Source organism: Pangasianodon hypophthalmus, chromosome 24 (assembly GCF_027358585.1).
Source record: "Pangasianodon hypophthalmus isolate fPanHyp1 chromosome 24, fPanHyp1.pri, whole genome shotgun sequence".
NCBI classification, from domain to species: Eukaryota; Metazoa; Chordata; class Actinopteri; order Siluriformes; family Pangasiidae; genus Pangasianodon; species Pangasianodon hypophthalmus.
Window position 1 is genome coordinate 12104479 of NC_069733.1, and position 23026 is coordinate 12127504.

General features: G+C 38.2%; 1 protein-coding gene across 3 annotated transcripts in view; it reads left to right on the forward strand.

The window, feature by feature from the left end:
- bmp2k (BMP2 inducible kinase) overlaps positions 1-23026 on the forward strand; it is a 46176-nt gene that overhangs the window by 4977 nt on the left and 18173 nt on the right. For all 3 annotated transcript variants that reach the window (XM_026931573.3, XM_026931571.3, XM_026931572.3), the window contains exons 2-4: positions 21286-21404; positions 21730-21835; positions 22385-22527. In XM_026931573.3, coding sequence (XP_026787374.1) covers positions 21286-21404; positions 21730-21835; positions 22385-22527 — 368 coding nt within the window. The remainder of the gene's footprint in view (positions 1-21285; positions 21405-21729; positions 21836-22384; positions 22528-23026) is intronic.

Here is a 23026-nt window from a genome sequence, read left to right on the forward strand (position 1 = left end):
TGTAATATGTTAACATTTCTAGAGTAACAGCTTGTTCACTGGGAGTTGTATAGTGGATACTCCACGTAATCTAAGTCTTTGTAACAGTTAGAGATAAAGCTGTTTTCCGCCACGGGAGTGTCTTCAGGACAGATGACTTTGCACTTTGTGGTGTCTCATTAGCATGAGACGACACAATTTATGTCTTATTTTGTCTTATGAAGTTGGAAATGATTGTTTATGCATGTTAAAACATAAGAATGTTAACAACAATGGATAACAGAGGTTTCCCGACATTAGATGTAATTATACATTAGAAAATAATTGTGACTAAGTAGAAAATTATAATCATTGGCAAATTGCTGTGGTACAAGAGGAATGAAACAGTTTGGGATGTGCTGTTATTGGAAAATAATCAGTTTCAGATTGGTGGTAACAACCTTCCGCTTCATCACACCACACTGTCGTTGATTATTTTCCTGTAATAGTATATATAATAGTGTAATAGCATGCCCTGTAGTGTTGTGTTCCGTTCATAACCAGTAGGTAAACAGTTGACTTTTTAAAAATTAATCAGCTAGATTAATTATGCCTCTGCTTCAATGAAATAATATATTTAACAAATTACATGTAAAAAACTACTACCTTGTGGCAGTAAGCAGTGCAGTAATTGTGTGAGCTGATAAAAGTGTGGCTCTGGTTGCAGATAACATCGCCACTAATGACTAAAACGAAGTGATACTGCTAGACATTGTGTAGGCTTAGCTGCTGTTCTGGTCTCCATTTGTCACATTACACGCCTGTCAGTGTCTGTGTAACATGAGCAAGTAATGTTCTATGTTTATTGTGGTTATAACAGAAAAAATAGAGTTTTCTGTAGCCTTCATACCATTAAAGAGATGCGTACTCCGATTGATGCATCTTTATCAGAGTCACAAATAATAAATTATAAAATATGCAGATCTAAGTATAGTAATACTGTAATGTATGTTTAAGAAGGTGCTAAACTAATATTTCAAAACAGACATGTTCAGAGGAACACTTAGATTATTCTTCACTAGTTATTCAAAACAATACTGAAATCCAGCTTTCTGTCACAATGTTTAAAAAGAACTGGAGCATATGTAAGAGTAAATCTTGCTGGTATATGGTCACACCTCTGTTCTGAGCGAATGACTTCAACTTTAGATGTGTTTGTAAAGCGTGGGTTAGCATTTAAACATGGATAACTGTTTGCCATTGTTTGCCCTCACACAAACAACCTTTGTTTGTAACGTAATGAAGCATTTCAAACTTATTTGTAACTCCAGCTCCTCTTATGAGCTTAAGCAGAGATCATGACATCAGGTTTGTGTCCATCTGTAAGTAAATCTTCAGAACTCTATGCTTTTGTAATGATAGCATTCTTTCTGTTCATTGTGGTTTGAACTTTTTTTTTGGTTGCAGTCTCCTTATCCTAAAGCTGTAACAAGGCATTATGGTCCAAATGTGTTTGTATAGCTGTTGTATATGGTTCTAAACTGTTTTTCTCTTCTAAGAGATTATGCAATGACTGGGAGAGGCTTAAATGTCTGAGTGTGCAGTTTGGGGATGTGCACAAGCACAATGCTGGTGGTGTCTTAAAACAAACATGTTTGTCTCCACTGTCAGGAGTGATAAAGCAGGGGGCCATTTTTGGTCAGTGGTGAATTTAGCAGCAGGGAGGATATTGCAGCATTATTCAGCTGACCTTGAGTTTTTCCCTTCTCAATGACTGTGTGAAGGAGAGAAGGAGAAGGAGCATCAACACCAACAGGCTCAAAGTCACACCGGTTTCTTATCATGCTTCAAATGAGCCACTCTGTGTGTGAGAGAGTTTTCAGTGATTTGATAACTGACATCTCCTACTGCAGTTTACTGAAGCATCTGGTTCTAGTGTAAGTCCTGTTTGCACACCTGGCACATTACTTACAGAGGCCTGAGTGAGAGCAGGGAGAGTAGAGAGAGGAAAATGTGATAATACAAGCTTTCAGTGATTTATAAAGTACTGTAATCAATTTTCATGATGGTGCTTATAAGAAATGAAAATACTAAAAATGTAATTAAAAATCACAAAATGTCGTAGTTTTTCTTTTTAAATGTATCATTTATTTCTCCCCATCATACAACTGCTACCAATCCTGGACGGTGAAGGCTATCATGTGCTTCCTCTGATACATGTGAAGCTAGCCGCCCACATCTTTTCAAACTGCTGCGTCACAGGGCGGCATAACACACGCTGAGGAAAGTGTTATCCATATGCATGAGCTCCCAGACTCCCATCATTGGCTAGTGTTGCTGTGATTGACACCCCTCCCACCCAGAGAGCACAGTCAGTTTTGCTCTCTTGGACTCCAGGGCACAGATGGCCGCAGCACCGTCAGGATTCGAACTTGTGATCTCCGGACTAGAGGGCGAACATTTTTCTTTTCTGCGTGGGAGCCCCTCAAAGTTTTATTCTTGAGATGATTAAAATGTAACACAACTTACTAAATGGGACTACTTGGATAATACCTTTAACTAAGCCAGAGCTTAATATTATTATATTTATATTATAGTGCTGTTACTTTCTCAGAATGTGCACTCACAGTGTAATCTACTTCAACGTGGAGCTTTCAGCACTTGTGCCTCACTTTCTGTGGCTTTGGAAGGTTCCACATGGATACCCTAAAGATTTGCATTTCCCAAATACATAGTCACTATTGCTTCAGTGGATAATCTCACTTGGACCTGTAGATTTATACCTTGTAAGAAGTGCTACTGCAATCACAAAGAATTTATTTAAAGAAAGAAGAAAAATAATCTGCCATAGAAAATATAAAGTTTAAAATGAGTAAGAGTGAAATTAAGAAATTAATAGAACTTCTAGAAATTAATTAGTTCTATGAATTAGGTTTAATAATCTAATATTTGGTTAATTGTAATCTTCTAATGGGACATACTAGATAAAGCTGACTATATTCAAGATATTTTCATTTGCGAAGGTGTCATTTTTTGCATTGTGTTCAGATTGGACTATCTGGCAAACTGTGATTATCTCCCTTTTTCTTTTAAAGTGCTCCAAAGGCCAGCCACCAGGTTATTACTTTAACAGTGATACCTCATGCTGATTAAGGCGCTAATCAGCCAGTGCTATAAATATATTTACTTTTAAGATAATGTGTAAGGTATGTTTTATTACAATTAGTTTGTGTGCTTAAGCTCATATTGTGATTATTGGAAATCAGTATGGGTGTTTTTCTTGTTCAGCCAGTTCTCAGGCAACATCACAATTCGTTGAAGCTGTCAAATAAGATAAGATGTAAGGGAAGTTGGTGGAGCATATCCAGGAAGCAATGGCTCGGACTACTCAATGTCTCAGCAGATTAGTGCAGAAGATATGGAAATATAACTCCTTTAAGTTAACAGACTACATGACACTGTGCTTTGTGAAAGATTTCTGATCTGCTGTACTCATGGCTTCCCTGTCATGGCTTCCCACGGCTTGATCTTTTGTAGTTGTTCTTTGAAATTTGCCTTCACCTTCTTGACAGCAGTGCTGCAGTTACTCATAAAAATTGACAGTGTGAGACACAAGGCAAGGTTGTTGCTTGTTTGCCATGAGAATCTTGGTTTCGCAGTGATTAACACACACATGCACACACCCTGCGTTGAGAAAATAGGTCATTCAAGTCTCTGCTAGCGGTAATGTTGGTATCTCACCCTGTGCGTCGGCTCAGAAGGGTTCCTTAAGTGATTACCTGTCAAAGCACTTGTATTCTCAGGGTATTGAGCGTAGCATAAACATAACCTAGCAGACCTAATTCCTTTTGTCTAACCGAGTTTCTCTCACGCTGGATAAGCACAGAAAGCATTCATTTCCTTCTATTTCTAGAATCTGACCTGGCCTGCTTCTTTTTCTGAACAATGCACATTAACCACAGGAGGATCGTATGCCACTAAATTTCAGGGTTTCTTTGAGGGAGCCAGTTTTAAGTTGTGTCAACCTCAGTGCATGGGTCTCTTGAAGGCAGGTAGAAGGTAACCCACTCTGCAGTATTTTGGTGCAAATTTACTTCTGATAATGCTGTATTTATTACTTTATTATTATTATTATTATTATTATTATTATTATTATACCACAGCACTGTTGAAATCTCTAATCTGACTGGGCAGAAAGTGTTGATAAATTTTCTATAACAGCAGCTTGGAGAGTAGTGCTGGCAGTAATTCAAATTCCAGGTATATTTAATGCACTCATTGTAATATGTTATTGTTTCTATAGTAACAGCTCATTCACAGGAACTGCTATGGCAGACGTGCAGGTAAAAAAGATGTACAGTTGTTGATATGGTGTAAGGAGATGAAAGGAGTCTCAGGTGCCAGTGCTTTGAACAGTCAGTAAGATTTCTGCCACAGGAAAGTCTTCAAGACAGGAGTTTGCGCTTTTCCAGTTTCTCAGTGACAAGACAAGCTGCGTTTGTAAAAACAGGAGAGGCAGATGAGGGAGCAACTGTTTATAGTTGTTATAACCTAAGTGAAATCAGGAACTAAGTCGTCTCACAGAGATCTTATTCCCGTCAGTGGTTGATAGCCAAGGGAGCAAAATTGGCCGTGCTCTCAGGGTGGAAGGGATGGTGTACTCTCTGTCTCTCCTGTCAATCACTGCATCACCAGCCAGTTGTGGGCATCTGTCCGCGCATGTATGTGGAAGAAGGTCAATGGCGGTTTCCTCCCAATGTTATACATGGCCCTGTGATGCAGCAAGAGCAGCAGTTTGGGGGAAAAAAAAAAATGCAGGCTGGCTTCACGTGTCTTGAAGGATGCACATGTTAGCCTTCATTATTCACAAATTTTTTTTAACTAAAAAAATCGTGTGTTTGTTTGTGTGTGTATGTGTGTGTGTGTGTGTATATATATATATATATATATATATATATGTATGTATATATATATATATATATATATATATAGATAGATAGATAGATAGATAGAGAGAGAGAGAGAGAGAGAGAGAGAGAGAGAGAGAGAGAGAGAGCTAGTTAGCATTGTGGTGCAAGAGGAAAGGAAAAAAAAAAACATTAGGATATTCTGTAATAGGAAAATAATCCATGACGGCCCAGTCGTTTTTTATTCCTCACATAATATTCATTTTGTCTGATTTTTTTAAGGAAAATATTTCACATTTTCTACATCTAAATGTCAAGTCCATAATGCTGGGATTTTCTGTGTATAAATTTTAATCTATATTTTGACCCCAGTCTGAACATTGAAACTCAAAAGACACTAAGTTTGGCAACATATCCCTTCTAGATGTAAACAAAGCATTAGGAGAAAGAGCAGAGTCAGAAAAAAAGAAGATAAATTATGATCATTTTCCCCCAGATTTGTTTGTTAAATTCAGCTAATGAACGGCTAATGCACTGTAACTTCCCTTGCTGTAGGTCTAAACTCTGTAGTACAAACATCACAGCTGTCTTTTGCTGTTACAGTGAGTAGAAGTAATAATTGAACTGTTTCACCACCAGGTCAGTCCAGGACATTAGTAATCTCTCTCGTGCTGAGTTTTATTTACTTTGACATTTTGGAAAGTGTTCCGATCACAACTTGTTTAATTCTTTCTATCACTGCTGCTATAGTGACCAGGGTTTTATTTATTTTTTTTGTTATTGCTTTGGGCAACTTTATCATTAGGTTCTGTAGCTTGGACCAGTACAATGCGGTCATGCAGGTTGTTCACATGACCTTTCTATGCCTGAGTTCCACAGTGATGCTTACCAGATGCTCTGGAGGGTCTAGTTGTTACTGACATGTTTTCAACTTCAGTAAAAAGAAGAAAATGAACTCCCAGCTAATCAGTCACCCCCTCAGAGACTAGTTTGCTCAGCAGTGGGAAACAGAAACATTGTCAGGGGAGTTTTATGTAAAAACCCATGTCTGACTTACCACAGTAAGCCTGTCTGTCTTTCTACTAGATTTTGGAACTCCCCAAAGTTTTACTTCATGTTTGAAGTTTGTTTTGGATGTTTGTTGAACATTTGATATACAATGACTCCTTTCATTATACTCAAGCATGTATCATGTAATGTTGTTGATCTAAATGAAATCACTTGATCTTCTTTAAGACCTTAAGGAAGCAGGGGAAGCCTGAGAATATTAATAAGTGGCATCTGAAGTTTATTTGTTATTTCCTGTAACTTGGTTATAATTGAATTTTGCATAGGACAGAGGTTTGGACAACATTGCCCGGTCTTTTCCCAATCTTTATCTGTCCAATTTTGGTGAGCCTGTGTCCACTGTAGCCTCAGATTCCTGTTCTTGCCTGACAGGAGTGGAACGTGATGTGGTCTTCTGCTATTGTAGCCACTTTGCCTCAAGGTTTGACATATTGTGCATTCTGAGATCCTTTTCTGCTCAGCACAGATGTAAAGAGTGGTTATTTGAGTTATTACAGCCTTCCTGTCAGCTCAGACCAGTCTGGCCATTCACCTCTGAGCTCTCTCATCAACAAGGCGTTTCTGCAGAGCTGGTTTTTCACACCATTCTGTGTAAACTCTAGAGACTGTTGTGCGTGAACATCCCAGGAGATCAGCAGTTTCTGAAATTCTCAACTCAGCCTGTCTGGTGCCAACAACCATGCCCTAGTCGGTCACTGAGATCACATTTTTTCCTCATTCTGATGTTTGGTGTGAAGATTAACTGAAGCTTTTGGCCTGTATCTGCATGAATTAATGCATTGTACTGTTGCCGCATGCTTGACTGATTGGATAATTGCATGAATGAGCAGGTGTACAGTTGTTCCTGTTAAATGCAATTCTTCTGCCTAAGACGATATATTAGAAGTTATAAATATCTGACATTATGTTTAGGAGCCTTGCAGCTATTTTGCAGCTTAGCTCTGCTTGGCGTAGGATTAAAGGAGGATTACAGCACTGTATCATCTCCCTTATTTGATTTTAAAGAAGACTTAGCGTAGGAGAATGCTTCCAAATTTTGAGGAAGTTATGGATAATAGTCATGCACTCCTGATTAAGTTATCATATTACAGCCCTCAGTCATGACCATGTGAGTAATTAGGCTATTTTGCTTGGTCCCAGTGGGACAAATTTCCATCACGTCTCTTTGCATTTGTTACACATTTCTAATGCATTACTAGTGTGTGTTCTCTGTCCCTTAAAGACTCATATGGTGCAAAAAAGGGGGGTAGTTCCACATTCATTTGCCTTATTTTAGTATCAGAATGTTAATAGTTGCACTTCACTTTTTTACTAGCTGTGTAGAAGAATGTTCTCATGTACACATCAATCTTCTGAGAAATATTAAAGGCAAATTCTCCCAACAAAGTGGCTGTAAATTTCCAGAAGGATGACAAAGTCATCCCGCTGCGCTGTCAGGGGAGCCATCACTACGTGCAGAATCTCTCGAGTGTACACGAAAAGTGAGTGCCAGTCTATTTTTAGCATCGGCAAGTATTCAGTCAGATAAATTTGTGAGCATCATTGTGGTGTAACTTTTGCACATATGGGAAACAGATTAAACAGTGTTCTTCAGCAGATATTTGTGAGTTGTATGTGGGATTCTTTTATCTCGCCTGTCAGTGCAAGATGGATGGCTTACCCACATGGTACAGAATGACGCATGAGCAGAAGTTGCAAGGTTTTTAGTTTTTCATTGTCATGTTCATTTCTGACCCTGGGTAAAGTAATTCTGGTAAATTGAAGGTCATGACAGATTACATAGTAAGATGAGGTACCATTAGAAGCTTGTGTATCATGCATCATTCTAGAAACCATAAATAAATAAAATAACTAGTAAATAAGTATGCATTACTTCAAATCTTTGTTGATTTGCCATATTAGGAATGTAATTTAACCATTGTGTTTACATTCATATATTAAATGGTCTGTCATTTGCATTGTAGTCACTGATATTGATCTTGAATTTATATATATATATATATATATATATATATATATATATATATATATATATATATATATATATATATATATATATAATTTGTTATTCCACAAAAATCTAATATTGTTAGGCTTTTATATGTAAAAGGCTTAGGTTCATGTAAAGAAATTCTGTAAACCAAAAATTCCTTTGAAAACATTTCTGCGTACAAGTTGTTGACTATAAGGAGCAGTTAACAGTATTCAGCAAGACCAAGTCGATATTTGGCGTGACCACAGTTTGGTTTTTAAATCGCATCAGTGGTCTTTGGTTCACCATCATGCAGTTTTTATAAGGAAATTAGGTGGTAAGTTTTTCCGAGCTTCTTGGAGAACCTGCCACAGTTCTTCTGCAGACTTTGGCTATCACACTTGCTTCTTTTTCCTCAGTCTCCATTAAGGTTTTATTTGAAAAGTGGTCTATTACTTAATACATTATTTTCTTTAATGACATACAAGCATTTCTCTGCAACATTTAAAATGTTTTTGTTTTTTTACTGTCACAGTAATGCAGAAGACATAATTAAGGTGCACTTAAGGACTTTTGCACAGCACTGTATATACTAGATATATGTATAGATTTTTTAATAATAAATAATATTAATACAAATATTTATATAATGTTAAAATTTCCAGTTCCCAGTAGAGAAACACTAGGAAGAGATGTATAATAGGTGTTCACCAGTGATTGGCTCTTGTGCTAGTAGAAATGTTGATGTTAATTTTAAACTTGGCATTTATATTTGTCAAATCCAATTTGATTAGATTTTTGTGGAAATTGTGTTTATTTGGGAAAGTAAACACAAAGACGTGAAATAGTGAGTAAACAAATGCATTCAGATCTGTCTAAGGCTGCTTTGACCATGCTATTAGATATTACTTTGTTGTATACCTATCACAGAAGAGTAAGTGTAATTAAATATTTATTTTTTGTTAAAGCCAAAAACACAAGAATAAATCACTACTGTGACGTGTTGCTAGTGTGAAGTTTTTTTTTTTGAATGGTTGGCTCACCAAACCTGTGATTGTGGGGATTTCATTTACACTTACATGAAATAGTATTCACATCTGCTGCAAAGAGAGCTGCATGTCGAAGGCGATTACTTCAGTTCAGGAAGATCCTTGTGGAAAACAGAGCTCGATGGGGCCTTTTTTCTGTCTCATGAGGCATTCCTATGGAGACGCGGAAAAAGCCAGCCTGTGTCTCCCTAGGGGCTAGCCATGCCTTGTTGTTACTGAGTGGACACCTTACTCAGTTCCCTTATGACTTAGACACATTCCTACCCTTTTTCAAATGTGTTCATTTCACATCTGTGCTCTGTGTATGTTACCCTGGTGCAAATCAGGACATTAAATATGCTGTTGACATACACAGTTTCCTCATAATGAGCTGATGTGGAAACTGCTGGTGTTTAACCAAAACACAAAATATTTGGGAAGTGGTAACATGTTAATAGGAAGTAGTTGCAAATGAGATGCAGGGGTGGACAAAGCATAAATTTATTAACTAGCCCACTAGGCAAGTAAAAGATTGTGTGTGTTCATGTCCCATGTTTTAGTTGCCTACAGTCATAAAGGCTCAAAAGTGTTTAGATAGTTAGCTAGCTATTTAGTTAAGTACATTAATATAGAATAAGAGAAAAGAACACGTGTAGGATTTTCTGTCCTCACACTGGGCATTATTTGAGTCTGGCTAGTGACTTTGTTTTGCAATACGTGTTACTGTTGCTTACAGCAAAAGAATTACATGACAGCTTTGCACTGGAATTCTTTTTTTTGCTTAGTTTTGTCAAATGACAAAGATCTGTCATCCATGCATGCTGATTAATCTGTCTAGTAGCACCAGATGGCACCCCAGCCCTTGTGTGTAGTGCATCAGGTGGTGGGATTCAGAAGTAGTAGCATTCGTTGTAGTGACAGCATCAAGGTGCATCACACCACTGTTTAAAGTTTTTTAAACAAATACAAAATGAAACTTGTCAAATGAAACTTCTGTTTTGTGGAAGTTAATAAGGAGTAGGGTTTTATGTCTTTTTCTGGTTGTTAAACATGCTTGTCTTGCAGGCAACTGTGAATAAAAAACATCATGTAATCTGCTTGTCCTATGTGCCTGAGCTACTGATTTGTACTACTAATGTAGTTTGTGTTCTGAGATGCTTTTCTGCACATATATGGTTGTATAGAGTGGTTAATTGTGTTACCATAGACTTTCCTGCCAGCTCGAACCAGTCTGGCCATTCTCCTCTGATCCGTCTCATCGACAAGGCATTTTTATCCCAACAATTGCCACACACTTCATGTTTTTTGTCAGTGACGAGTGATTTAAGAAATCTTTAAATAGTGGGAGGCTATTAGTAATGCAACTGCAAACGTCTGCAGGAGTAGTTTCTCCAGAACCCTGGAGGCAGGGAGGGGAGCAGTGCAACAGCACAGACAATGTGACAGATGACATCATGGGTCAAAGAGAACATCTGCGTGAGTGCCTGATTAAAATCCGCTAATCCATTTCTCAGCCCACTGTAGTTTGTTGTCTGCTGAAGAAAGGATGTAAACACCTTTTTCGTGATGGCACTGGTGTCTCTCTATCTAGCATTTAGGCATATTAGAGATTCAAATTGTCTTTGATTGTTTTTGATTGTTCTGATTAGTTGAACTAATTTGCTGGGTTGAACTAGTTAGCCAGGTTCAGACTTCGTGATAAATCAGTGTTACAAATATATTACTACTTAATACATACTTGGAAATCTTTTGGAAGGGAAAGTCTGAGTCAAACTTGTGGTGGTCAAACTACGAAATCTGGTTCCAAGATTCTTCTGCTGTGAGGCCTCATGAGACTCTCCACTTTAACCTGCCTGGCAAAACACTCAAGGTTTAGTCATGCAGGTGCTCCAGTGCTGCATTACCCATAAAGCCAGGAAAACCCACACCCAGGAATCACAGCCTAAGGTGGATTCAGTACAATATTGCTGGAATGAAGGCTGCTGCACTTTTTTAATGTGCATTTCTTCAATAATTTATGTTGTTCCCAAGCTATTATTGATGAAATAGCTTGAATAATAGTGTACTTGTCCTGCTGTTAGACCTGGGACAGAAAATCTTCAAATAACAAGCCCTATTCAGCATGAATGGCTCTTCTAGCACCAGTTCTCATGGACGAGATCTCCCTCTTTCCCTATAAAGTCTCAGCATCTGTCTCTCACCTAACAAGCTAATGTTCTGCTAATGCTGCCTCGCTATGCCCATTAGTGCTGACTGTTAATGAGGCTACTGGGAAGTCAGCACTCTTCTGGATTGCTGGGATACATGAGTGGATTTCAGGTGAGGAGTTTTATTGTTTAAACTGAACTACATTATTCCCATTGACTGTCATATGCTTTGGCACAAGGTCTTATAGGATGTGATTCACACACAGAAGTGCAACAGTGAGCTGAGTGTGAAATATTTTTTTCTGCTATCAGTGGTGGACAAAGTAAAAAATTTATTATTTTTTGGCCTACCAGACAAGTACAAGCTCCAGTGTGTTCCCCAGACCATGCTTTAGTTGCCTGGAAACTTGAATGACTAGGCAAAAACATATGGTAATGTGGTTAGCTAGTTAGTACATTACTACAGCCTAAAGGAAATGAACAGGTATATGATCATCAAGCAGAGGGGGTTTGCGCCTTCAATAAAAAGTGAGCAAAGTCATTGGCCAGTGTTTCAGCTATGCGCTGTGGTGTTCACATGTAAAATATATTATTGGAGTCTGGCTAGCATCTTTTCTCTCAATATGTGACTAACTTACAGCAGGAGAGTTCAATGACAGGTTAACGCTTTACATTTTTGTTTCTACATAACTGCATGTTCTGTCAGCCGTGCACGCTAACTAATTCACCTAATAAAAAGCTTTAAACTATAAACCAGATTGTGCCACAGTCAGTGTATAATTTGCATCAGGATTCAGAACAAGTAGCACATGATAGAGCTACAGTATTGAGATACACCGCACCATGAAGTGGATTAAATTTATACACGGTTACATACCAGATGGAAACGAAAGTCAATTAGGCAACTATGAATTAAAAAAATAATAACTTGGATACACGATCTGCTACTGATTTGCCCACCTCTGAGCTGTTATGATTAACTGAACTTTATCTGTACTTTAGGAATCCTGTTTTTTGGTACTGCAGTGATGAAGTTAACATACTTGTTCAGTTTTTAGTTATGTTACTAAACAGGCTTAGTGTTATAAGAATACACAGAGTATAATCTACACATAAACATCAAGTCATTTGATATGTATTTGTGTGTACAGAGAGCACTAGCAGGGAGCAGAGTTCTAAGGGTGGTCGTCTTATTTACTGGAATTGATCACACAAACAGTAATTTGCCCTCATTGTCCTATGACAGCAAGCCCTCTCTCAAATCAGTTCTGCACTTCTCACCCTCCCTCCCTTTTTTTTTTTTTTTAGATAGTTAATGAGGCATGTGGTGCTTTGTCTACAAAAAGAAAATTCGCAGCACAGTGATTTATTGAGAACTTGATCCTGGAGCATATGGACTCCATCCGTGGGCGAGCAGCGCCACTGGGACTGAGAATGCTCCAGCTTTCTTAAGCCACCTGCCGTCCCAAGACTCCTCACCTGTGGGACCATAGACAGACACGTGACAGCTGTGTGTGTGTGTGTGTGTGTATGAGGGAGGGGAGTTGGACTGTGGAATGGTGGAGGCTGGGAGTGGGGTTTTCCAGGCATAGTGTAAAGCCTCTGAGTTTAGTGAATTGTCTTGCCAAAACAACAATTTTGGGTTCCTGTCTCTCAGCGCAATCTTGAGTTTACAAAGTAGAGCTCGTTCAGAAGTTTCAGTAATTCAAAAAGACGTTATGGTCGTGCTGGGACCACTCAGGAAGTGGAAAAAATTGTCCTGTGGAACTTGTGTCTGAGTGTTTTCTCACCTATTAGTCCATTTGCTGTGTCTGACTCTGAGAAAATTTAAATTTTTGGTTCGTTTGTTAGGTTTGATTGTGTTTCACACTGCATGTAACTAAACAAACCAACATGCAAATAATTTTCCTGTGAGAATTCACTTTGGTGAGTAGCGGTGTTTCACAGTAACCTCGCCTGAAAATAGCACAGTTTCATGCTATCATTCAGCCCTTTCCAAACACACGAGCTGATTGTGGAAATTAAAGATAAATTGTAGTACAGTATCTTTATAATATCTTTGGAAAAAAGATCAAACTCCAAAATTATTACTGTTTATTGGAAAGATATGTTTGAGAATGTTCCATAAAATCTCTTCAGTATTTATCACATTGTTGTTATAAGTTGAATGAGGTGGCTGTGGAAAAAAAAGTAGTGCTCTGAGCGTTATTTAAAAAAATAAAATAAAACAATCGAACTCAGCGGTTTTTGCATAGTCAGACGGTCAGCAATGCCATGTTCTTCTGTCCATCCGATAGCTGTCATGTATGATAAAGTTATAAACATGCTAGGAGTTACAGCAGAGTAGCTGGTTATACAGTGCAGAAAGGGAGGTTGCTGTAGTATGATATAGGGGTCTAGAGGGAAGGAGTTTGCAAAACTTTTGTCAAGTGGGATGAAAAAGCACTGGAGTAAGGAAGTTGATCAGGTAGCCCATAATAGATGGAAATGCATTTTTAAAACTTTTGAAAAAGGCAGCATGAGATAACTGTCAGTTCATACACTGTGACTAACCGTGACACCGAAACAAACCTACTGGTCAGAAATACAGTAACAGACAAACTCTTGTGCATGGAAGTCATAGAAAATCAAGTCAGCATGGAGAACTGAGAATCTGTGCTAAATAAATCATTAAATAGTCTTATAAATACCTAGCTTAAAGGTGTTTACCCACACCAGCAGCCTTTTTCCTGCTGACGTAATCACTGGTAAAGGAAGAGAGATATGTGATGTTATATATTTGTTGGTAGAAGCTATATAAAGGTGTGTATTTTGATCATTTTCACAGCTCAGATAGCTGCTCGACAGATAAATATGAGCAGAGTCCATTCACTCCCAGGAGCTCATCACAAAACTTCAACAAAACTTAACGGAAGCAAAGTTTTTTTTAATCTTTGCTTTAAGACAGGCGTGGGTTGCCTCTCTTTGTTTTTACCCTGCGTGTGTTTTAATGTGATAAAATGAAGCACTGAAAAGAAAACGGCTCATGAAAGCTTTATAACCAGGGTTGCTTTAATACATGCTCATTTTAACCACAGAAAGCTGCTTTGCTACATTTATTTTGTCAGGCTAATAAACATTGCTCGATCGCACTCATTGGCAACATATGTTTATAACAGTACATTTCAGACATTTTACACAATATATTTAGTGACAGAACATGGAAATGTAGTTCCAGGATCCAGTGAGTGAATAATGTATTTCGATGAATGGGTCACTAGCAACGTGAAATGAAAAGATTGACCTGCTCAATAATTAAAGATTATGGCCCCATTTATGAATTTTAGTTGCTTAACGCTGAAGCTTGGTTGATGGTACATGCATCTTAAGGAGTTTTTCTTGACACTTAATGCTGAAGCTTAATTCTTCCGTGTTCTGGACGCCACATTTAGGAAAACATAATAGAAAACTGTGGAAGCAAAACAAAAGAAGCTGAGTTTGGAAATCACAGCTGCATATGCAGCAACTCTGCAAGATGTTTTGTATTAAGACAAATAAATCAGTTGAGTTTCAGAATCAGTTTTTTACTACTGCTGTAGAAAAGAGATTTTAGTACCCACTGAGTTCTCTAGTTTCTCATTTATAGCATGCTGATAAGCCTAGCTAGACGAGCGCAAATATGTCTTTTGACAGAAGTAGGAACAAAACAAGACCACATGCCCAGGACAAGCTGAGGTCACACACGGCACTCATGTTTAAGCCCAACCCCCAACTTTTTTAAATTACGCTCCAAGAACATTAGTTTTGTTTAAAGTCAGAACTTATTGTTAAAATAAGAGATACTACAGGTCATGTTTTTGCTCTTTGTTCATGAAATTTACTGGAGTTGCTTTTGAATCATTTTGTGAACTGTATTGAGCATTTCAAGGTTAGCAGCTTGTCCAAAAGACACAATATATTTAGTTCACTTCCTGCAGTCAGGATGAATCAGGTTCAGATCATTTTCCTTGGTGGAACGGACCCATGCTAGGGTTCACTGAGAAGCTCAGGTACTCTCGAGCTTTGATTGAAACAGACTAAATGCTGCAAATGTGAAAGAAGCTTTGAATTTATGTTCCACTGTAATCGCTTTGTTTGGTGGTAAGCTGTGGTCTTTTCAGTTTTGGCACTACACACTAGGATTGTATATACAAGAATGCTGAACCACTGTGATGTTCAAGCACATATCTTCCCCCCTTTGCCCTGTAGTCCATTAAATAGTCCATTAAATAGTCCATTAAATGTTTGCTGCTTTTAATACTTTCACATTGGGCATGGAGTGATTGCAGTTTTAGGCTTGAGACGATTGTATCGGAAATCGCCATTAGATTCCATATCACAATGGCTATCGAGTTGGACTATTTAAATGTCTGTCGTGTTGTCTGCAGCTTTAAGATTGACAAACGTAAGTTGTGTTGTATCTTGTAATTTGTGTTTATCAGTCTATTTTGGAGTCCTGTATGAACTGTAATATCCTGTTGTCTGACTTTTAAGCAGAGAAAAGAAAAAAAAAAACATCTTTCTATGATGCAGCTTATCTTCCCTCATCCGCATTTGCCAAACAGATAAAGCCATGCTAGCCTTCCATGCATGGAATGTCTTCACTCACAAAACATGGGTCTTAAATTATGAAATTAGAACGACTTGTTATCAGGGCTACTTCACTGTACAAGAATTAAATACGTATCTCTTATGTTCAACACAGAGCACTTGCAGATGTATTTATATAATTACCTCCAATTTTATAATGAGCTTATTTACAGCTAATAACTCGTTATGTTTATTTACAGTCCCAACTTCACTTCTGCAAGCATTACTGACAAGCCTACAGTGCTCCTGTCCTGGTTACACTTCACTAAACCTTGGTCCAATTCTAGGTCAAGGCCAAGGCTATTAGTGTTTTTTACTGGCCAACAACTCAGTCAACTTCCTGCTTTTGGATCAAAGCAACTTGACTTTCACAAGACACTGCATGTGATTCCAGGTCACGTTTTTTCATTTGTTATGTCTGTAAGTTGGTTTTATGGGTATGCACAGTTTTTTTTTTTTGTTTGTTTTTTTTTTGTAAATTCCTTTAGCTAGTGACTTCCTTTTCTGCAAAACATCCCCCTTACATGATTTGGTCAGTAATGTCTTTATGCAAAATGCAGAGTGGAATCTTCTGACTGCCTAAATGGATGACCTTTCTATCTAAAGGATTATTTTTAGATGTGAGATTTAGGGGTGCCTTCACACATTAGCCTGGTTGTCAAGTGTGAATCAGAGCGCAACTCAGACTTTTGGTTTGTTTGTTTTTTGGTTTGGTTTCACACTGGACACAGTTAAAACCAAAAGAAAAACAGTTGGTGGCAAAAATGTGTAAAAATGTCAGTAATTACCAGAGCACAGAGAACATGGAGCTAATGGTAAATAAATTATTAGATAATTACATAATTAACTATTTTAAAATGGTTTGTGTATTTGTGTAAGCCAAATAACCAGATCACAGTTCTTCAGCAGTACAATTCTCCTTTAGCTCAGTTTGTGCCTCGTGGGATAGTTTAGAAGCTCACATCTACAAAAAAAAGAAATTGCCTGCAAAATGCACATGCTGAGTTCACTTCCTGAAGTTAATTCAGGGTCGAATCAAACCATGCCGTGCTGTATTCTGACCTGCTTAAACGAACTGAACCAACGGGAGAAACTGCACCAGAGTTTAGTTCAGACAGACTGAACACTGCATCTGTGAAAGCACTCCTAGATGTCAGTTATTCCAGATTTGGTGCCAGACCAAACCATTTGTTAGGAAAACCTCAGTTTACAGTGTGTCACTAACATTTCACACAGTGCTGCTGGCATTCGCACTTTCTAAAATCCACTTCTAAGCACACTTAAGGTAGATCCTAACTTTTATTGAAACCAGTTGGGCAGACTTACAGCTTCAGATGAAATAGGTGAATCCTGCAGTGTGGTATATTGGGAATATTCTGGTTATTGAGCAGGATGCCACAGTCATAAGAACTCCAGCCAAACAACAAAAAGTACTGGAGAGACTGGATTTACTGATTTGTCTGTCACTCATTACACATTCTCTATATCAGTATGTTTCAACTGAGTGTCGAAGCTTTGTGATATTTAGGCTGTAGGTGAATGAAAACTTCAGTAACGCTGTTGGTGCTGTGTGTGTTCAGAATGAGATATGGCTAAGATCAAACCACAGTGTTTAGGGTGAATAATGAGCATGCAGCTGTAAGCGTGCTCTCCTCTGCCTGCTCTGTCACCCCTGACACATTTTTCTTTGCTGTGTGAGATGGAGCACCCTTTACTGCAGAGCATATCTAGGGGTTTGCAAAGTAAGCTGGATGCCTAGCCTGGGTGCCTAGACTGTGCATGTGCGTGTGTGTGTGTGTGTGTGTGTGTGTGTGTGTGTGTGTGTGTGTGTGCGCGCATGTGTTGTATCTGCACTCTCTCAGTGAGTTGATTAGCTACTCACTGTAGCATACAGAGATAAGTATATCTCCTGAGGGGTAATGATACAAATGTGCAGTGCAGTTTGGCTTGTGCTGGTCTGGCCTCTCCATTATCATAAGGCTAACATAATTAAATATGCAGAGCCAAGTTTTGGCAAATGGAGCACAAGTATAAAAAATAAAAAGCTTTTATTAAAGATGATTATAGGCACAGCAAATTTGATTCGTGCATGAAGACAATCTAGCAAATCTAGCTTTGTTTAATCAAGCCTTGCATGCAAAGCAGTATTCTAAATCTGCACACTTCCGTTGACGCTTACATTTAAATTCTATTTAATATCTAATTTTCCGAAAATGTTTTCTGACTTCCTTACTTTTGAATTACTGAAGTGTAGCAGGTTGCTAATGGTTGCAGCAGGTTGCTCAGAATTCATGATGAGCCATGAGTTTTTCACTACACCAGCCTCTGTGCTAAACTAAAAGTGAAGGCCTTCCCCTGTAGATAAGTCCATAATCCCACATCCACATTATATCAGATCCCTATTTTAACCTCGGATCACGGACACGATTCCATACCACAAAAAAGCAGCATTGTGGGTCCCCCTTTTTCCCAGGTCTGTCCTGCTGGCTCTCGATCCAAATATGTTCCCTATTCAGGTCAGCTAAGAGAGTTTGTTAGGCAACAAGCACACCATTGTAGGCTCTGCTTTGTGGGTCCCACAGTGTGACTCAGCTTGGCGTTAATGAGAAATGGCTGGCAGGTCAGACGCTGCTACGGTTCATTCATCCCTCCTCGAATGGGCCAGACCTTGTGGAGGCATGGCTCCCTTTGCCACTGTTTGCCTGTTCCTGGCATCACTGGGCTCTCTGTGTGAAAGCTTCACACTTCAGATGGTGGCAAGAAGCTCTGGTTTGACGTGAGGTTTTATTATTTTTTCCTCCTCCTTTCTCAGGGGATGCCGTGTCCTGCTTTCCCTTCTTTTTTTTTCTCTTTTGAAAACCTTCTTATGTTGTGGATTGAACCCAGTTAAAGTTGATTGAGGCTAGTTTTAAGTTTATAAGCATGCTGTGTAGAGCTGCTGCCCTGGCAACAAAACATAAAGACGTTAAAAAAAAAAGAGTACAATACAATATATATCTCAATTATATAGTCCTCAAAAGCCTTTGAATGAATGTCATCATTCTGACCATCTGTTAGTAGTAAGTCAAGGTGACTGGACTTGTGACACATATTTTGACACTCATTCAAAAACTTTATCAGTGTTGCTCAACTTAAAGATAGTAGGGGAACTAAATCAACATAATTTTTTTTAATCAAAGGACTTAGAGCAAAGATGCCTTAAAATAATGAAATTAAATGTTTCTACATTAGAAAAATACTATAAAGAGCAGCAAACAGTAATAAATGAAACAAAATCAATATTTGGTGTGACGACCCTTTGCTTTAAAAAAATATAAATAAATAAATAAATTACCCTGGTGCAGTTTGTGCAGTTTTATAAGGAAATGAGCTGTAAGTTTTACTGAGCTCATTTCTTACAGAACCAGCTGCAGTTCTTCTGGAGAATTTGACTGTCACATTTGCTTCTTATTTTTGCAGCAAAACCCAGCAGCCTTTATTATGTTTTTTGTCTGAAAAGTGGTCTCTTCCCTAATACGCTGCTTTCTTTACTGACATACAAACATTAATATTTAATTTTGTGCTGGTAAACTAATGTTTTAAAATGTTTTTGTACTGACTTGATGATGTAGAAGTCATAAAATTAAAATCTAAAACAAAGTTTGTACTAAAAAAAAAAAAAAAGGTGCCTAAGACTTGTGCAGAGTACTGTATTATTTACCTATAATACACTGAGACCTGTAGGTAGCTAACCTTTGAAACTATTGAGTAGATACACTATATGGCCAAAAGTATGTGGACACCTGTCCATCACACCCATATGTGGTTCTTCCCCAAACTGTTGCCACAAAGTTGGAAGCACACAATTGTATTGGTGCCTTTGTATGTTGTACAATTTCACTGGAACTAAACATCTCAAACATGTTCCAGTCTGACAATATCTCAACATGGTTTGCCAAGGTTGGTGTGGAAGAACTCGTGTGTCCTACTCAGAGCCCTGACCTCAACCCCACTGAACACCTTTGGGATGAACTGGAATGCAGAGGGCACCCCAGGCCTCCTCACCCAACATCAGTGCCTGACGTCACTAATGCTTTTATGTCTGAATGAGCAAATTTCCCCACAACCACTCTCCAAAATATAATGGAAAGCCTTCCCAGCAGAGTGGAGGTTATTATAACAGCAAAGGGGGACCCAACACCGCGTTAATGCCATGGTTTTGGAATGGGCACATATGGGTGTGGTTGTCAGGGGTCCACATACTATATTTTGGCCATATGGTATATGGGACCTGTATAGTGTTGGGATCAGTAGCTAGCTAACATTTCACACTATTGGCTAGATCGCTAGTTTGGGTAATGCTGGGCAATACATGCACAAGCTAATGTCACTATCTCTTGTAACTTGTAAAGTGATGAAATAAAACTTTCACACTGATTTTACACATTAAATGTCATGCACAAATAATTTTGAAGGAGAATAATTCTAAAATTATTTCTGTACTAAAAAATAAATCTATACCACAGTGCTGTGCACTTCTCAATTCTGATTGGTCAGAAAGTGTTGATTTAAATTTTTATTACAGTACTGACTGCAAAGTTTATATCAGTGTGCTCATTCTAATACATTATCTATTTTCTATATATTTCTATAACGTGTACAGCGACTTGTATGGTGGATGCTCCACATTAAACATTTTTTAAAAAATTGTGACATTTATTCAGCATGTTTGGACAAAGTCTTCAGTTTTCCTGCATGGGAAAGTCTTCAGGACAGTTTCTTAGTAATATGACAAAATGCATTTGTTTTTGTCTTATTAACTTCAAGAAAGAGAAAAAAGAGAAGTTGGTGAGGGAACAAGCGTTGATAGCTGCTGAAAGTTATAACAAGGAACTAACTTGTTTGGTGTTCGTTCCACTGCGTTTAATGTAACTGTAAGTGGATAAAAAGTATGATGTGTTGACCTTTAATAAATAACCAATTGTTAGCATTGGCAAATTGCTGTGGTATTAGAAGAGTATTGGGACGTGCTGTTTATTAGAAAATAAACAACTCTGCTTCTCTGTATCACTATCCTGTCACTGATTATTTTCCTATAACAGCAAGTTCCATTGTGTTTATTCCTTACGTGGCAGTCCTTTGTTCCATAATGTTTCGTTCACTACTGATCCTACTAACCTCTCAGATAAACACGAAACCCAGTGTCCTCCTAAGGCCAGTAAGTCTTTAAAAGAGGCCATGTTTATGCTTTATAGCCAAAGAAATTGGTGAAGGCTGGGTCAGGAATTAGACTTGGAGTGTCCTGGAGTCAACTTGACATCTTTTGTGCCTCATTCCTTCAAGAAGAGGTTTCTTCCTGTATGTGGAGTAGGTAATGAAATTTTAGCATCGCTAATGGAGTGGACTTAATGTTGGAGTGTGGAAACGATCTGTCCTCAGTAACGACACTTTTTATTTATCTATGACAGGCTAATTTTCTAGAGCACAGTACGTAAGATGTTTCTCCCAGGACAGTCTGTACAGCGTCTGGGCTGCACGTTGACATCAGCTTTGTGTACTGCCGTGACAAGCATTTCTAATAGCTTACACTTGCGTTTGCTTTGCGTGTGTGTTCCTAGGGGGGTTCTCCATGGTGTTCCTGGCACGCACCCACAGTGGAGTACGATGTGCTCTGAAGAGGATGTATGTGAATAATGTGCCTGATCTGAACATCTTCAAGCGAGAGGTTATGATCATGGTAAGCTGCTAAAATAAACAAATACTGCACGTCACCTGATACAATCTAATCTCACCGTGAACGTCTTCAGTGCATGCACTTTTTGACTGAAACTGAAACCATTTCATTATTTACACTTAATATATGCAATGCAAACCCGTGGGCAGCTATTTTTTCAAAATGTGGCACTGCAGTTTTGCTCGTGCAAAAAAGTGATATGATTTTTTTTTTTTTTTTTTTGCTCTGTTGCTCACCCCAACCTACCTAAATTCACTTTGTGTTTTTATTCTGATGGTTTTCTAATGTGAGCTTCCTCTATGTTCGCTTGCTTTGTTTGTCTAAACAGAAAGAGCTGTCAGGCCATAAGAACATAGTGAGCTACCTGGACTCCACCATCAACGCAGTCGGAGACAGTGTGTGGGAGGTTCTCATCCTTATGGAGTACTGTAAAGGTCAGGACGACTGCTGTACTCCTATTGCCATGTTCCTGTTCATTACTAATCATTCATAAAACATACTACCCTGTTTCCTGACCTACGTTAAATAGATTTTCACTGTTAGGGATGTAGATAGGGGTATATAGAACTTATAAATATGAATTCTGTGCTGAGTATTATTCATGCTAGTATTTTACATATAGACTATGAGAGTATGGTGTTAGGGATGCTTTGCAAATTCTCTCTGGTTTTACTAGTGATAAACTATGCAGTTCCTGTGCATTCTTTGTTACAAGTTTTTTTGATATAGAAGCTAATTAACACAGCATCATTTGCAAATGCTGAACTAGAAGGTAGTCTGTTAGTTTATTAACTCATTGATAGACAAAAAACCCAAGATTTTTTAATACCCTCATATGATGGCTGTAATAAAACTCTTCATTGCCTGGTTTACTTTGAGCTCATAATTGCTGTTTTGCCAATTAAACAATGCTGTAAAGTAAACATAGTAAAATAAAACTTGTCAATGCTTAAAATGACAATAGTCTTGCCCTTCGTCCCCAGCGGGTCAGGTAGTAAAACAGATGAACCAGCGGCTGAACGGTGGCTTCACGGAGGCAGAAGTTCTCACTATCTTCTGTGACACTTGTGAGGCCGTGGCCAGACTGCACCAGTGCAAAACGGCAATCATCCACAGAGATCTGAAGGTAATAATCAGCACATTTGAGTTCTTAAGTCAAAGATTAGTAGGTTTAGCTGTCAAAATCAACCATCCAGACCTGCCAACATTTTAATGACCTTTTAAATCTGCATGTTAATGTGGGAGTACACTGCTATGAGTCATCCCTCAAAACTATGCAAAACGAGCGGTCTTATTTTTTCCCCCAAATAAAAACAACATATGAGACAATCTGCGTATGAATCTGTAACAGCTGACAATGTAAGTGTATTGAAGTCTCTGATATTAACTGCCTCCCTGGAAGCCCTGCCTCCTTCCCCTTATCGCACATTAATAATTTTATGTCTTAATTTTCCTGTTTGAAAGATGCTGCACCTTTTCTGTCCCTTTCTGTCAAGGGAAATGGAGAATGTTTCGAGGTCATTAATGTGATATTAAATTTATTAATGTATGTTTGACTTAGCTAACATTAAAAATATATAGCTAAGACGAGTTTTATATATATTTATTAGTGATGCCTGCCAAAA